The sequence below is a fragment of the Oncorhynchus masou genome, chromosome 5, assembly GCF_036934945.1.
Source record: "Oncorhynchus masou masou isolate Uvic2021 chromosome 5, UVic_Omas_1.1, whole genome shotgun sequence".
In the NCBI taxonomy this organism is placed as follows: domain Eukaryota; kingdom Metazoa; phylum Chordata; class Actinopteri; order Salmoniformes; family Salmonidae; genus Oncorhynchus; species Oncorhynchus masou.
In genome coordinates this window covers 33,207,100-33,222,836 of record NC_088216.1, presented here as the reverse complement: position 1 = coordinate 33,222,836, position 15,737 = coordinate 33,207,100, and the positions used below count along the sequence as shown (strand labels likewise).

Here is a 15,737-nt window from a genome sequence, read left to right as displayed (position 1 = left end):
TTGGTTTCATTCAGTTCAATACTGATGAGTGCAGCCCTCCCCTTAACATAAACCTAGAGTTAACACTGCCGTTAAAAGTTAGCCAGGATATGTCCTGGCTGGTCTAGCAGTAATACCACAGTCTCACACATGACTACGGTGAAGGGCCCATGCTCTTCTAGCACTCCTCTCCTACTTACTTCACTGTCTCTTTTTACTGCAGAAGACTGAGTAAGAACCGTTCTGAAACTCACCTGAACCTCGCCACATTTCAGCTAGGTAGCATTCTCCCTCCCCGGGCTCCTTGCACAGCTCCACCACATCACGGCACAGGGTTTCCGGGGTAATGGGCACCTCTGTGAAATGCTGGTCGTTGTTGCTGAGGTACACGGTGAGGAACATCTAAGACACAGTGAAAAATAGACCATTAGAACAGTGTTACTCGACATTGGTGCTGTGTACAATATGATAGAATGAGAAACCCTGTTCTTTTAACATCTGGGTCCAACCCCAGACAAAGATTGAGCAAATTCAGAAAACCCATCGCAGTGGGGGACTCGTAAAAATAGTGAGAACAGAATAAGTAGCACATTAGGTACCTGCTCTATTTGAAAACAAACAGATGGCCAATGCCTATTTTGGATCCAAAAATCTTACAGGGAGTCATTTGTCAGTGTGGTCTTTTTTCCTATTTAGGGGCAATTCCACGGTAACGGAATTGGGCTCAGACTCATATTTTTTACTTAAAATGTATGCCAAACAAAAACAATTGATTTAAACATTTACAAACCATACAACTCTACTCACAAGGACTACTTTTAAGAAATTACAATGAACATAAAAAAAAAAATTAAATTACTGAAAGTTTGGTAACAGAATTTCAGTTAAATCTCCCTCAGTTTGTGTGACCACATTTCCAAACACTTAAAAATCTGCTCCGAATTAAGATTCAGAGATGTCTGCAGAAAGAATGGGATGTCAGCTATGACATGACACCTTGAATATGAAAAAAAATCTATTTTGGTTATTGAACATGAAGTGGATTTACACCCGGTAACAGAATTGAGGCAACAGAATTTCATCATTGGTCTTTGATCTATACTACACAGAAATGCATAATTTTGGATATGAAGGTCATTCACCCTAAATACGTATACAAAGGTGCAATATCCTCGTTTGCATATGGAGGTATTATTCTAAACACTGGCTATTATTTTATTGAGCTCCACCACCAAACAAGACCAAATGTGGTTGGTCTAGAACAAATCTGAACCAAGCGAAGACGTCAATTTTTCACACGTTTGGACATCAAAGTACAGCACAGTAGAGATATGTAGAGTACAGTACAGAACACAGTAAATATAGTAGAGTATAGTACATTATAAGGTAATGTACCTTACTCTACTGAACTATATTCTACTTTTACTGTACTATGCTGAATTATTCTCTACTTTTGTTTACTGTACTGTGGTGTCCAAACTTATGAAACATAGGTGTCCGTGACCAAATAAAGAATTTAAAGAGAGGGGGCTCATGGGGAGGTGTCAATAAGAGCCGGGAGAGGTTACGTTAGAGGGAGAGAGAAGAGAGGTTGTCTTGACTTTTCTTCCTCTTTCTCTGACAACCAGACGACAGAAGGAGAAAGGAAAACATTTATCAGCTGAACAGAATAGTATGCCAGCAAAATGGAGAACAGTAGCAACTGTTTGTGACTATTATGATTTCCCATTGTACCATTTCAAATGCAGACATTTCATTACCAATTTTTCTGAAATTCTGTTGCCGATTTGGTAACAGAATTGAGTTTCAATCCCTTAATAATTAATGAAACAAAATCGATATCAGTTAAAACACTAATTAACTGGCGGGGCCTATTTAAAAAACAAAGCGTATGATTTCTTCATGAGCAGGGACAGATTAAGGAGAGAAATTAGAAAATATCTTAAAGATATGTGGGTTTTTGGTAACGGAATTTTAAGGCACATGGCAATGTTTCTTAAACTTACAGAAGACAGATAAGGTTATCCTAAACTATACTGAACAAAAATAAACGCAACATGTAAAGTGTTGGTCCCATGTTTCATGAGCAGAAATAAAAGATCCCAGAAATGTTCTATATGCACAAAAATATGTTCTCTCAAAGTGTGTTTACAAATTTGTTTACATCCCTGTTAGTGAGCATTTCTCATTTGCCAATATAACCCATCCACCTGACAGGTATGACATTATCAACAGGCTGATTAAACAGCATAATCATTACACAGGTGCACCTTGTGCTGGAGACAAAAGGCCACTAAAATGTACAGGTTAAACAACAGGTATTTCTGTCTGTAATAAAACCTGTGCCCTCCCAGGCCCACCCATGGCTGTGCCCCTGCCCAGTCATGTAAATCCATAGATTAGGTTCTAAGAAATGTATTTCAATTGACTGATTTCCTTTTATGAACTGTAACTAAAAAAATAGTTAAAATGGTTGCCTGTTGCATTTATTTATTTTGTGTTGATATCAGTTGGCAAGGGTCTAATTCAACATGATTGTGTTTTGATGCATTTCTAATACCTTTTAAGACATTCTGGTAGATGTTTTCTAAAACCCCTTTTCCATCTGTTTGACAATTTGTTTATTCCTAATTTTGAGGATGGAAAATGGTTGAAACGCATATATGCCTTAATTTCTCAAAAATAGACTTGTGGCTTTCATTTGTCAACCAATTTGACATGGTCCTATGAACTTCACATGTTGTGCTTATGGGCCCTTTTACATAGAAGTTACCACAGGGAATTCCACAAATAATAATGGCTTTGCTTCAACATCTGGAGTGAGCCAGCCCAAAGACAGAATGGGGACAGTCTGGGAACTACTCCAGAACCCCCTCTGGAATTATAAAGGGGCGAATGCAGTTCTGAACATTTTTTCAAAGAGAAAACTGGGTCTCAAATTCCAATAGAGCCAAGCTCCAGTCTCTGAAAATGAAAACATGATGAAGAGGCAACACTGTCAAGGACACTGGTCCTCGAGAAACGGGGGCAGGCTCTGTGAATTTGACCTTTCACAAGATTCTACATAGGTCAATGGTTTCATTTCAAATGCGCAAACGCTGCAGCCAGCCACTGTGATAACTGTATATGGGGGACAATAAAGGGTTATAGAGCCAAGTGCCAAGTCACCAATTTTTTCACACCATAAATAACAGGCCAAGCCAAACACGCTACGCTGCCCAAAGGTATAGAGGATGCAAGAAGCGATCATTGACTTGTTGTTTCGTAGTGGTGGTCTGGCATGGGGCCTGAAAGGTCTATATCACTGAGCTAACAGATGGGTTTTAGACTGAAGATGCATCCCAAAATGGCACCCTTTTCCCTAGTGCATTACTTTTGACCAGGTCCATGGGGTGCCATGTGGGACACATCCTGAGAGTAACACGGACCTGTCCTCTAGACTCTGCCATCGCTGCAGCACTACGTTCCCACTAACAACCTACAGAACCTCCCATTTCGGAAACCTCTGCCTAAAACCAGTTATAATTTGGAGATAATCCATATAAAACCAGGAGATTTAGAACTTACTAAACTATCAATCTGATTGGTTATCAAATTATTTGTCAACCTGAGCTGTCTACCAATTTCCTGAAATTTGTCAAAGGTGTTCAAGCCTGAACCCATTCATGATAAATCTATGATGTCAAGCACAGTTGGATTATGGAGAGAAACATAATTATGCCGAGGCAACAGTATAAAATAATAAAGCCTTCCACATCCGCCACAAACATCTGGCATTTAACAGAAGTGGCTGAGAGACACGTAACAATGCTAAACCACTCGTAATGCCGACTGATCCTACATTTGTGAAACCGTGGCACAAGCTTGCCAGCTGACACTCCACGCACCAATTCAAGCATCCGGTTTGAAGCAGCTGTGCACTAAAGGTTTAAAAAGAGGCTTTTTTTGTCCTCTTTTAAAATATGCTCTCAATCTGGGCACTGGATCGGACTACAGCTGGGGATATGACTGACTGCCTTTCTGTCCTAGTCACGCTAAGAGTACAAGAAATCCACAGACTGGCAATTAGAGTTAGGATAACATCATGGCCATGTGCCCTCTTAAAGGTAGACTCCGCCATATGACATCATCATGCAAAGCCAGAGGACTTCCTGTTTGCAGAAAACAAGATAATTAATGTCCGCAAAAAGACTACTTCCCAACTTCCGGCCTCCCTTCAGACATGCACACATTGGGGAGTGGCAAATACCCATTGTGGCGCACAGATGTTCCAAACTCAGTTTTAGACGAGACTGACATTATGACCAAAATTTGCATATTTACATTTTGTAGTCAATTTTGACACTAGAATAACTGTTTCTGACTCCTATCAATGCCACATAGGGGATTTGCAAGGGGATTCGTTGCTTTTTAAAAAGGCAGTCGCTCTTTAACAGTATATAGCTGATTTGAATCCTATTTGTATCTTGTAAAGCTGCTTAAAGAAAAATGTGGACCCCAGCTTGTTCCTCTGTATACCGCACACTTCTCAACAGCAAATGTATTTAAACTAACGCTGTTCATCAACCAAACCACACGTACACTAATGTATTCATTTCTTGAGTGGTAATAGGAAAACGTTGGACTAAATACACGTCTTAAGGAAGCTCATGCTTCAACCAGTACAGAAGTGGGGCATGGTGACAGAGGTTGATAAAGTGAAGAGAAGTAGGCTGTCATTTCCTGTTTCACTGCACTGGGCCTTCAATTTATCACATAGGGCAAGGGCTATGGGAAGCAGTAGGCACATTGGGAGATCTGAGTGAGCCTTGGGGCCGTCTAGGACAATCAGAGATGAAGTGCACCCTACTAGGTAAGGCTCATTAAAAAAAGTTGATGTCTAAAAAGGCCTAAAAATGCTGTGAAAATGCCCAAATATAGCCTCATTAAATAATGAGCAAAAGATAATTATATTTTATTTACAACTACAATTCTGAAAAAAGGGGGCCGCGAACATTGGGGGCTTATGCTAATTCCTTGGCATGTCCCTGTTTGCTTGGCACCACTCACTGAATGCATGGCTTTTGTAAGACTTGTCGAAAAACAATTCGGCCGAATATCAAATTACATGCAAAGTAGCACACTTGTATTTCCATACACAAATGTATAGGGGAGCTATCATTGCTGGCTCTTGGCCTGCATCCGAAATTGCACCATATTCCCTATATAGGGCAATACTTTTGACCAGGAACCATAAGGATCTGGTAAAAAGTAGTGCACTATGTAGTGAAAAGGTTACCATTTTGGATGCATCCTTGCAGTGGATGATCAAGCCTTTAACAGATCAGGGGAATGTTCTTTTCCCCTCAGAATAAATCAGCCATTATGGAAATGTGACTTTTTTGTTGTTGTTGAATGAGCGCCAATGACAGCCCTTGGGCTATCCCCCACGGTAGATGTTCAATTGATCTCGTATTGTATGTACAGTGGGGTCTGAAATGATTAACACCCTTGATAAAGATTAGCAATAATGACTGTATAAAATCATTAAAATACTGAGCTATATTGTGTGCAACAAAATAATTTTTTGCCAAATTATATAATTGTATACATTTGCTTAAAGAAAGAGATTTTGTATAACAAGTCTCAAAAAGGTAGGGGTTAAAATGATTGACACCCCTAAAGATTCTTAGAAATAAAGTAGTCAGAAGTGTAGTACTTGGTCCCATATACCTAGAAAGTTATGACTACATAGAGCTTGTGACTCTTCAAAGTTTGTTTTGGTTTTGTTTCAGATTATTTTGTGGCCAATAGAAATTAATGGTGGGGCCTCCCAAGTGGCACAGCGGTCTAAGGCACTGCATCGCAGTGCTTGAGGCGTCACTACAGACCCGGCTTCGATCCCAGGCTGTGTCACAACCAGCTGTGACTGGGAGTCCCATAGGGCAGCGCACAATTGGCCCAGCGTCGTCTGGGTTAGGGTAGGGTATGGCCGGGGGGGGGCAATTACTTGGCTCATCGCGCTCTAGCGTCTCCTTGTGGCAGGCCGGGCACCTGCAGGCTGACTTTGATCCTCCGACACATTGGTGCAGCTGGCTTCCGGGTTAAACGGGCGTGTGTTAAGGAGCGTGTTTTGGCGGGTCATGTTTCGGAGGACCCACCTCGACCTGCACCTCTACTGAGCCCGTTGGGTAGTTGCAGCGATGATACAAGATCGTAATGAAATTGGGAGAAAAAAAAGCTAAACAAAACATAGTCATTAATGTATTGTGTCATTTTAGGCAGACATATCAGTGTGGATGACGGATCACCACCTCAAGCTGAACGTCGGCAAGACGGAGCTGCTCTTCCTCCTGGGGAAGGACTGCCCGTTCCATGATCTCGCCATCACGGTTGACAACTCCATTGTGTCCTCCTCCCAGAGCGCTAAGAACCTTGGCGTGATCCTGGACAACACCCTGTCGTTCTCAACTAACATCAAGGCGGTGGCTCGTTCCTGTAGGTTCATGCTCTACAACATCCGCAGAGTACGACCCTGCCTCACACAGGAAGCGGCGCAGGTCCTAATCCAGGCACTTGTCATCTCCCGTCTGGATTACTGCAACTCGCTGTTGGCTGGGCTCCCTGCCTGTGCCATTAAACCCCTACAACTCATCCAGAACGCCGCAGCCCGTCTGGTGTTCAACCTTCCCAAGTTCTCTCACGTCACCCCGCTCCTCCGCTCTCTCCACTGGCTTCCAGTTGAAGCTCGCATCCGCTACAAGACCATGGTGCTTGCCTACGGAGCTGTGAGGGGAACGGCACCGCAGTACCTCCAGGCTCTGATCAGGCCCTACACCCAAACAAGGGCACTGCGTTCATCCACCTCTGGCCTGCTCGCCTCCCTACCACTGAGGAAGTACAGTTCCCGCTCAGCCCAGTCAAAACTGTTCGCTGCTCTGGCCCCCCAATGGTGGAACAAACTCCCTCACGACGCCAGGACAGCGGAGTCAATCACCACCTTCCGGAGACACCTGAAACCCCACCTCTTTAAGGAATACCTAGGATAGGACAAAGTAATCCTTCTCACCCCTCCCCCCTTAAATGATTTAGATGCACTATTGTAAAGTGGCTGTTCCACTGGATGTCATAAGGTGAATTCACCAATTTGTAAGTCGCTCTGGATAAGAGCGTCTGCCAAATGACTTAAATGTAATGTAATGTAGAGTCACTTTTATTTTAAATAACAATATATGTTTCTAAACACTTTTACATTAGAGTGGATGCTGCCATGATTCTGAATAATCAAATAAAAATAAATCTTATTGGTCACACGCGCATGGTTAGCAGATGTTAACGCGAGCGTAGCGAAATGCTTGTGCTTCTAGTTCCAACGGTGCAGTAATATCTAACAAATAGTCAAACAATTCCCAACTACCTACAGCTGAAGTTGGAAGTTTATATACCCCTTAGCCAAATACATTTAAACTCGGTTTCTCACAATTCCTGACATTTAATCCTAGTAAAAATTCCCTGCTTTAATTTCATTCATCACATTCCCAGTGGGTCAGAAGTTTACATACACTCAATTAGTATGTGGTAGCATTGCCTTTAAATTGGTTAACTTGGGTCAAACATTCTGGGTAGCCTTCCACAAGCATCCCACAATAAGTTGGGTGAATTTTGGCCCATTCCTCCTGACAGAGCTGGTGTAACTGAGTCAGGTTTGTAGGCCTCCTTGCTCGCACACGCTTTTTCACACACGCTAAAACTTCCTGACTGAGGTCTTGAGATGTTGCTTCAATATATCCATGTAATTTTCCTCCCTCATGATGCCATCTATTTTGTGAAGTGCACCAGTCCCTCCTGCAGCAAAGCATCCCCACAACATGATGCTGCCACCCCCGTGCCTCACGGTTGGGATGGTGTTATTTGGCTTGCAAGCCACCCCCTTTTTCCTCCAAACACAACGATGGTCATTATGGCCAAACAGTACTATTTTTCTTTCATCAGACCAGAGGACATTTCTCAGAAAAGTACAATCTTTGTCCCCATGTGCAGTTGCAAATCGTAGTCTGGCTGTTTTATGGTGGTTTTGGAGCAGTGGCTTCTTCCTTGCTGAGCGGCCTTTCAGGTTATGTCGATATAGGACTTGTTTTACTGTGGATATAGATACTTTTGTACCCGTTTCCTCCAGCTTCTTCACAAGGACCTTTGCTGTTGTTCTGGGAAGGATTTGCACTTTTCTCACCAAAATACGTTCATCTCTAGGAGACAGAACCCGTCTCCTTCCTGAGCGGTATGACGGCTGCATGGTCCCATGGTGTTTATACTTGCGTGCTATTATTTGTACAGATGAACGTGGTACCTTCAGGAATTTGGAAATTGCTCCCAAGGGTGAACCAGACTTGTGGAGGTCTACAATTTTTTTCTGAGGTCTTGGCTGATTTCTTTTGATTTTCCCATGATGTCAAGGAAAGAGTCACTGAGTTTGAAGGTATGCCTTGAAATACATCCACAGCTACACCTCCAATTGACTCAAATTATGTCAATTAGCCTATCAGAAGCTTCTAAAGCATGACAATCTTCTGGAACTTTCCAAGCTGTTTAAATGCACAGTCAACTTAGTGTATGTAAACTTCTGACCCACTGGACTTGTGATACAGTGAATTATAAGTGACAATCTGTCTGTAAACAATTGTTGGAAAAATTACTTGTGTCATGCACAAAGTAGATGTCCTCACTGACTTGCCAAAACTATAGTTTCTAAACAAGAAATTTGTTGAGTGGTTGTAAAAAGAGTTTTAATGACTCCAACCTTAGTGTATGTAAACTTTGGATGACAAGCCAAATTTATTCAGCCTCCTGAGGTTGAAGAGGCACTGTTGCGCCTTCTTCACCACACTCTGTCTGTCTGTGTTATGTACGTCCAGGACCATAAAACTTTCCACCTTCTCCACTACTGACCCTTCAATGTGGATAGGGGGGAGCTCCCTCTGCTGTTTCCTGAAGTCCATGATCATCTCCTTTGTTTTGTTGACATTACTACATTATTACCACTACTGTTGTGTCGTCAGCAAACTTGATGATTGAGTTAGAGCCATGCATGGCCACACAGTCTTGGGAGAGCAGGGAGTACAGGAGAGGGTTGAGCACACACCCTTGCTGGGCCCCAGTGTTGAGGGTCAGTGAAGTGGAGATGTTGCTTTCTACCTTCACCACCTGGGGGCAGCCAGCTGGTCTGCGCATGCTCTGAGGATGCGGATAGGAATACCGTCTGGGCCAGCAGCCCTGCGAGGGTTAACACGTTTAAATCTATTTCTCATGTCAGCCACTGAGAAAAGGGGGGACACACACGCAGTCTTTGTTAGCAAGACACATCGGTGGCACTGTATTATCCTCAGAGCGGGCAAAGAAGGTGTTTAGTTTGTCTGGAAATGTGATGTCGGTATCCGTGACGTGGCTGTTTTTGTAGTCCGTGATTTTGTGTAGACCCTGCCACATACGTCTCGTAACTGAGCCGTTAAATTGCGAAGGGATGCCTGTACCGGGATTTCGTTTGTTTGATTGCCTTGCGAAGGGAATAACTACACTGTTTATATTCAGCCATATCCCCAGACCTCTTTCCATGGTTATACGTTGTGGATCGCACTTTCAGTTTTTCGCTAATGCCGCCATCCATCCACAGTTTCTGGTTAGGGTAGGTTTTAATAGCCACAGTGTGGACGACATCTTCAATGAACTTATTTATAGTGTATAAAGCAATGTTGTTCTCCGAGGCCGACTGGAACATATTGCAGTCCGCGTGATCAAAACAAGCTTGGAGCGTGGCTTCCGATTGGTTAGACCAGTGTTGAATGTTTCTCGTCACTGGTAAATCCTGTTTGAGTTTCTACCTATAAGCCGGAACTAGCAAAATGGCATCGTGGTCGGATTTGCCGAAGGGAGGGCAGGGGAGGGCTTTGTATGCGTCGCAGAATTTAAAGTGGTTGTGGTTGAGAGTATTAGCCCTTTGTGTCCAGCAATCAATATGCAGATAACATTTAGGTAACATTGATCTCTAATTTGCTTTGTTAAAATACCTAACTACAATAAATGCAGCCTCCAGCCCCTCTAATATTCTCACTTATTATTCATGATTTATTCAGGATTATCCATAATCATGGTAGCATCCACATTAATGCAGAAGTGTTTAGAAACATATTCTATTCTTATTTATAATAAGTGACAATACATTATTTACCATTAATTTCTATTGGGCACAAACTAATCTGAAACACAACCAAAACAAACTGCAAATGCATCCAACATGTTTGTAGTCACAAGCTTGATGTAGTCATTGTGTGCTAGGAATATGGGACCAAATACTAAACTTTTGACTATTTGTATTTATATGAATCTTTAGGGGTGTCAATAAACTTGACCCCTACCTAAAAAAATAATATATGACTTGTTAAACAAAATAAATAAAAATAAATAAATAAATCCCATTTAGCAGACGCTTTTGTCCAAAGCGACTTACAAGTCGGCTGGGGCCACTACTTTTACATATGGGTGGCCCCAATTGTGCTCTACCGACTAAGCAATTGTAGTAGTACAAATTATTTTATACAGTCATTATTGCTAAACTTTATCAAGGGTGTCAATAATTTTAGACCCCACTGTATATCTTGGAGAACCAGAAGTAGAATAGAAAACTTTACTTCCTGTGAGAGAATTTGTCCTATAGGCTACACTGTATTCCAGTGTATTCCACATACTGATAATTCCAGTTTTTAGAATAAGATGTGTGCATAGGCAGTAGTTGTATTAATAAAGCCACAATATAATTGAAAACAATTCATTCTAATTCTATGGATAGATTCTATATAAACACTTATGGCAGCGGCTTGATTGAATACAATTCCCCTGATTCACACAGGGGAAAGGCAGAGCACTTTGACTTTGAGTGTGGGAGCAGCCCTAATAACACAACATCGACCTTCTATTCAGACAGATCAGACAGCTTGGGGGTGAAGTTTCCCCTAAGTACATATCTAGGATCAGCATCCCCTCCCCCAATCCTAAAAATGCAAAACTGACCCATGATGAGTGTCTGGGGCAACTTAACACTACATTGGCCTGCGAGGTCAAGTCTGTGGTAAAAATAATAAAATAAAATGTTTCACAGTGTGGGGCATCTAATGAGATCGGTGAGGCTAAGCTTCTCATTAATTGCACATCAGTGTGACTGAGAACAAACGTCATTAGCAATAGGGATTCTAATTGGTGGAGAATAAGGTAATGAGCTAAGTGCTATGAGATCTTTGGAAAGATTAGCTGTAATTGCAAATTGTTCCTCTATTATTAGGTGACAAACACAGGCATCAGGCATTTGACCACGATGACCCGGACTAGAGAATCTGTAAGACATTCTCTTAACAAATTTCAACTAAAAGGTTGTGTATTTTATCATGTAATCATGAATAAATCACTGTTGATAGGGATAGACTAAATGAATCGTGGATGGTGGTCTTAATCCGAAATCTAATTACTGACAAAGCCCTTCTTGCGCCTGCAAATTTCTTCCCAAAAAACAACTTTGCATGAGAAGCCTTGAGGAAATCAAAATAACCTTTTTTGTGAGATTCATTCTTGGTGAGTTATTGTGCTGTTGTGCTAAAAATGCTGAAGTGCTCAAAAGTAGGCATGGGAAGAGAACAAGTTGAAATGACACACGCAAGTTGTTATCGGACCAACTGACCATTTCATTTGGTTAAACCGGTTGAGTGAATTGTCGATATAGCATGATGGACACAAATTGAAAGCTAATTAATTGGAAATAGAGAGTTAAATTTGCTGTGACGGCAGTTACAAGCTACAGGAGTAATCCAACCCACTGGAGTCATGAATTATTCATGCCAATAACAGCATACAACAAATGAGCATCTGTCAATACATGCATCATCGGGGCAAAGCCATCCTACGGAGTCCAACTTCAAAGAACTGTTGTGTTCCCTCTTGAAACAGGGACCTTTTCATTTAAAGCGGTATCCTTTTCTCCATTCCATGTTTTAAAAAGATATGAGCACTAACCCTTGACTTGTGGTTGTGTGGATCTTTAATAAAATGTTGGCAGATTGGGATAGGCTTGCGAGCCGTCACCGCCGGTCAGCTCCCAATGTTTTTAAGCTGCGGCCTGGACCCAGGCCATATGGCCAGGCACACGTGACTTTACTATTGAATCAGCGTAGCAGTAGCAACCCTCCCCCGTTCCCAACCCCCACTGTGCTGAGCGTTACTCTGGGAGCAGAAAAACAGTACTGGGTGAAAGCAAACAACCCAGTCGCTGAAATGTTTACATTTTGACATAGGCATTTTGGGACAATGGGAAATGTCATTGTAAATCTCCACCACAGCCATGGAGCAGAACTTTTGAATAATCGCCTAATGAATTTAGAAATAGCCTAAATGTCGCAGCAGAAAGAGTGTGTGTATGTGTGTCTGTCTGTGTGGTTGCTACTGGTCACAGTGGTAACAGTTGCAAAGGCACTCTGTAACCTCAGGTGTGAGATGGGTTTAACAATAGTAATCAATGATATTTGGAACAAGAAAACAAAGTTAGGTCGAGCCTATAAACTAATCTATTATTTACCCCTATCTGTACCACCCCTGACCATTCTAAATAATCTCTTGAAGATAGGAGGTCTTTGCAAGTTGAGTAAAAATCTATTCTCCGTTCACATAACCACATGATGGAACAGCCTGAAATAGATTTAGCCTAAGCACCACATTTATGAGTTCCACCAGGGCTAACACTAATTTTCCAGGATCTCAACCTATATAAAGAAACACAAGATGTAGGGCCAACACTATAGGGCTCCCAAGAGGAACAAACAGATATGCTGAGTTATATTTCGCTCACCGTCATTACAGTTTAACAATGCAGGGTCATTGTTCTTCAAATAGCTGTACTTCTTGTTTTGTGTCTAACAAAATCACACAACTGACAAGGCAACTGTCCTCTTTTTCACTAGGTTCAACTGTTGTCAAGATGTCATCCACTCATTAGTCAAGATTGCTTATAAAGATCAGTGTCTGGTTGAACAAGAAAAGGGAAAACGTTTAGATGTTATTGAGGATGACATGTTGGCTCTAATTTACACATCACTCGGGTATATTGTTACACAGTAATAATCATGTACTATACTATAAGGACAGTAAATCCTCACTTGGAAACACCGGACCTCAAGGGAGCCAAACAAGTGACACACTCAAGAGCTTAGATAATATCTGGATTTACCATTCTGCAGACCAGCTAATAATAGAATACCATTGTGCCCATTGTGTGTGGAACGCTGCACCCACCTCATGGAAAATCTAAACATAGAAACCTATCCAGGTTACAACTGACAAAGATTAGAGCAATGCAGGAAAGCCTGTTCAAATTTGTACGAATGTTAGTTTGTATTTTGTTTCACATAGTACAGTTTTATAAACAAATTCAGTCACACTTTCTTGCAGCACACAAAGAGGATCTTGTAAGTGTCAAACCCAAGAGTGGTTTTTATTTATTTAACTAGACTAGTCGGTTAGGAACACATTCTTATTTACTGGTTACAGCAGTCGTGCTCTGGGTGTGGGGTAAGATTTGAGGCGCACACTACCTCTCATATGACTATGCATTGTATACATTCTACTCTCGATGTACATTCTACTCTCGATGTAAGGGCCTGAGACTGCTATGAATGGGTGCATTCAACCAAAGTATGCATTATCTGCACCTAAACAGTTTGCACTCCAATGTGCATTTATCTGGAGTCAATGGCAAGTTTATAAATTGCCTGACCGGGCAGATGAGACAGTGGATTGCGCAGTCAGATGGAACCACCCGTTGTATAAAAAAAAAAAACCTTTTGATTTGAACGAAACCTTCCATTCACATTTTCCCACAGCTAGAAGTGGTCAAAAGGGGACTTTTTGGAAATGAATGACAAAACATTCAGGAGATAGAGGCGCTCAAAATTGACCCATTTTGCATAATTTACCATGAGACATGCATATCTTTATCACTGAAAAATATCAACAATTGAGTTTGATATTATTTCAAAGCTTACCGACTTGTCAAACTATTGTTAAATTTATTTTTATACATTTTTCAAAAAAATTGTCTTATTTGCTTTTTTACTTTTAAAACTAGAATCTGAGGTTGTAACAATAACAGCAGACACCATGTCCCTGTTTTGGTGAAAAGCTAACAGATGGGCATGGAGAAATGATAGACAGATATGGATTCAAGGACTGACTATCCATGATATTGGGGCCTCCCGGTTGGCGCAGTGGTTAAGGGTGCTGTACTGCCAGCTGTACCACGCCCAGGCTCTGTCGTAACCAGCTGCAACCGGGAGGTCCATGGGGCGATGCACAACCGGCCTAGCGCCATCCAGGTTAGGGAGGGCTTGGCAGGTAGGGATATCCTTGATTCATCACGCACACAGTGCACACCAAGGTTGCCACGTTGTTGATGTTTCCTTCCTCCTCTGTGTTAAGAAGCAGTGTGGCTTTGTTGGGTTGTGTATCGGGGTTGTGTATCATGACCTTCAACCTTTGTCTCTCCCGAGCCCGTACGGGAGTTGTAGCGATGAGACAAGATACTACTAACAATTGGATACCACGAAATTGGGGAGAAAAAAAGGGTTTGAATTCACCAACAAAAAAATCCATAATAAAATGATAGTTCGATCACGACACGCAGGTTGAAAAAAAGCTCCGATTATTACCAATTATATTAATTTGGGGACAGGTCGAAAAGCATTAAACATTTATGGCAAGCTTGATTGGTAGCCAATTTGTTCTGGGATATAGACATTGAGTTGTTATATTACCTGAAATGCACAACGTCCGACAATTAATCCACTCATAAAACGGGATTTTTCCTTCCAGGATTTCTCTTATTTGGACTTTATATGGCGATTGGCATCTAACTTCCATAGTATTACCATGACGACGACCGACCTCAGTTTGTCTTTCAATCACCCACGTGGGTATAACCAGATGGCACGTGGGTATCTGCTTCAATAAACCAACAAGGAGATGTGAGAGACAGGACCACGTTCAGCGTCACAAATAGAACTGACTTTTATTTTAGCGCTTGGCAACACAGACGCTCTTTGGCGCTCGCGAGCAGTGTGGGTGCATTGATTGAATAACATGTATGTGTACATTTATTTTGCGACACAAGCGGTGTGGTCAGCATGTAATGATGAATTATGACTTTCCATAAGTGAAATAGGCTATTCTCAATGGGCACAAACAGTTTTTAAATTTTTAGGTGCTTTTTTTCTCCCCAATTGGTAGTTACAGTCTTGTCCCGTCGTCCATTGAAGTTTTTCTAGCTAAATAAGGTGTAGTAGCCTAACTGGCAGTTAACCTCATATGCGTGCTGCATGATTTTAAAACCATTCTTTAATTTCTGAAATGTCATGAGATATGATAAGGAAAGCAGAACCTGATAGCTAGACATTCAGAGAACACATGGAATTTCTGAACTACATTAGCATGAGCAACAATAGTGGTATTGGTGGTTCACCTTCAAACTAAAAGTCTGCCATTGAAACTGATGCAAACAGATGAAACTAGAGAAAATAAAGTCCCACAATAAGAGCTACGACACTAATATTTGTGCATACTCTTTAGAATTGTAATCTGTGGGTGTCACGAAGTAGGCTGGAACCCCATTTCATGAACCCAGGATCCATAGGTAAGGCTGTACATGTTCAATAAACAGATAGTAGGTTGACTGGTGAGATTGGAAGGAAAAT

At 41.6% G+C, this 15,737-nt stretch overlaps 1 protein-coding gene and 1 long non-coding RNA gene across 5 annotated transcripts in view; one reads left to right on the top strand and one right to left on the bottom strand.

Annotated features, from left to right (window-relative positions):
* The window catches only part of LOC135539460 (apoptosis-stimulating of p53 protein 2-like), a 46,089-nt gene that overhangs the window by 25,165 nt on the left and 5,187 nt on the right, over positions 1–15,737 (bottom strand). For all 4 annotated transcript variants that reach the window (XM_064965358.1, XM_064965356.1, XM_064965355.1 and 1 more), the window contains exon 2: positions 234–381. In XM_064965358.1, the coding sequence (XP_064821430.1) occupies positions 234–381 (148 nt within the window). The remainder of the gene's footprint in view (positions 1–233; positions 382–15,737) is intronic.
* The window catches only part of LOC135539463 (uncharacterized), a 193,233-nt gene continuing 185,116 nt past the window's right edge, over positions 7,621–15,737 (top strand). Inside the window, exon 1 of the long non-coding RNA XR_010455621.1 lies at positions 7,621–7,661. This is a non-coding gene — a long non-coding RNA (uncharacterized LOC135539463). The remainder of the gene's footprint in view (positions 7,662–15,737) is intronic.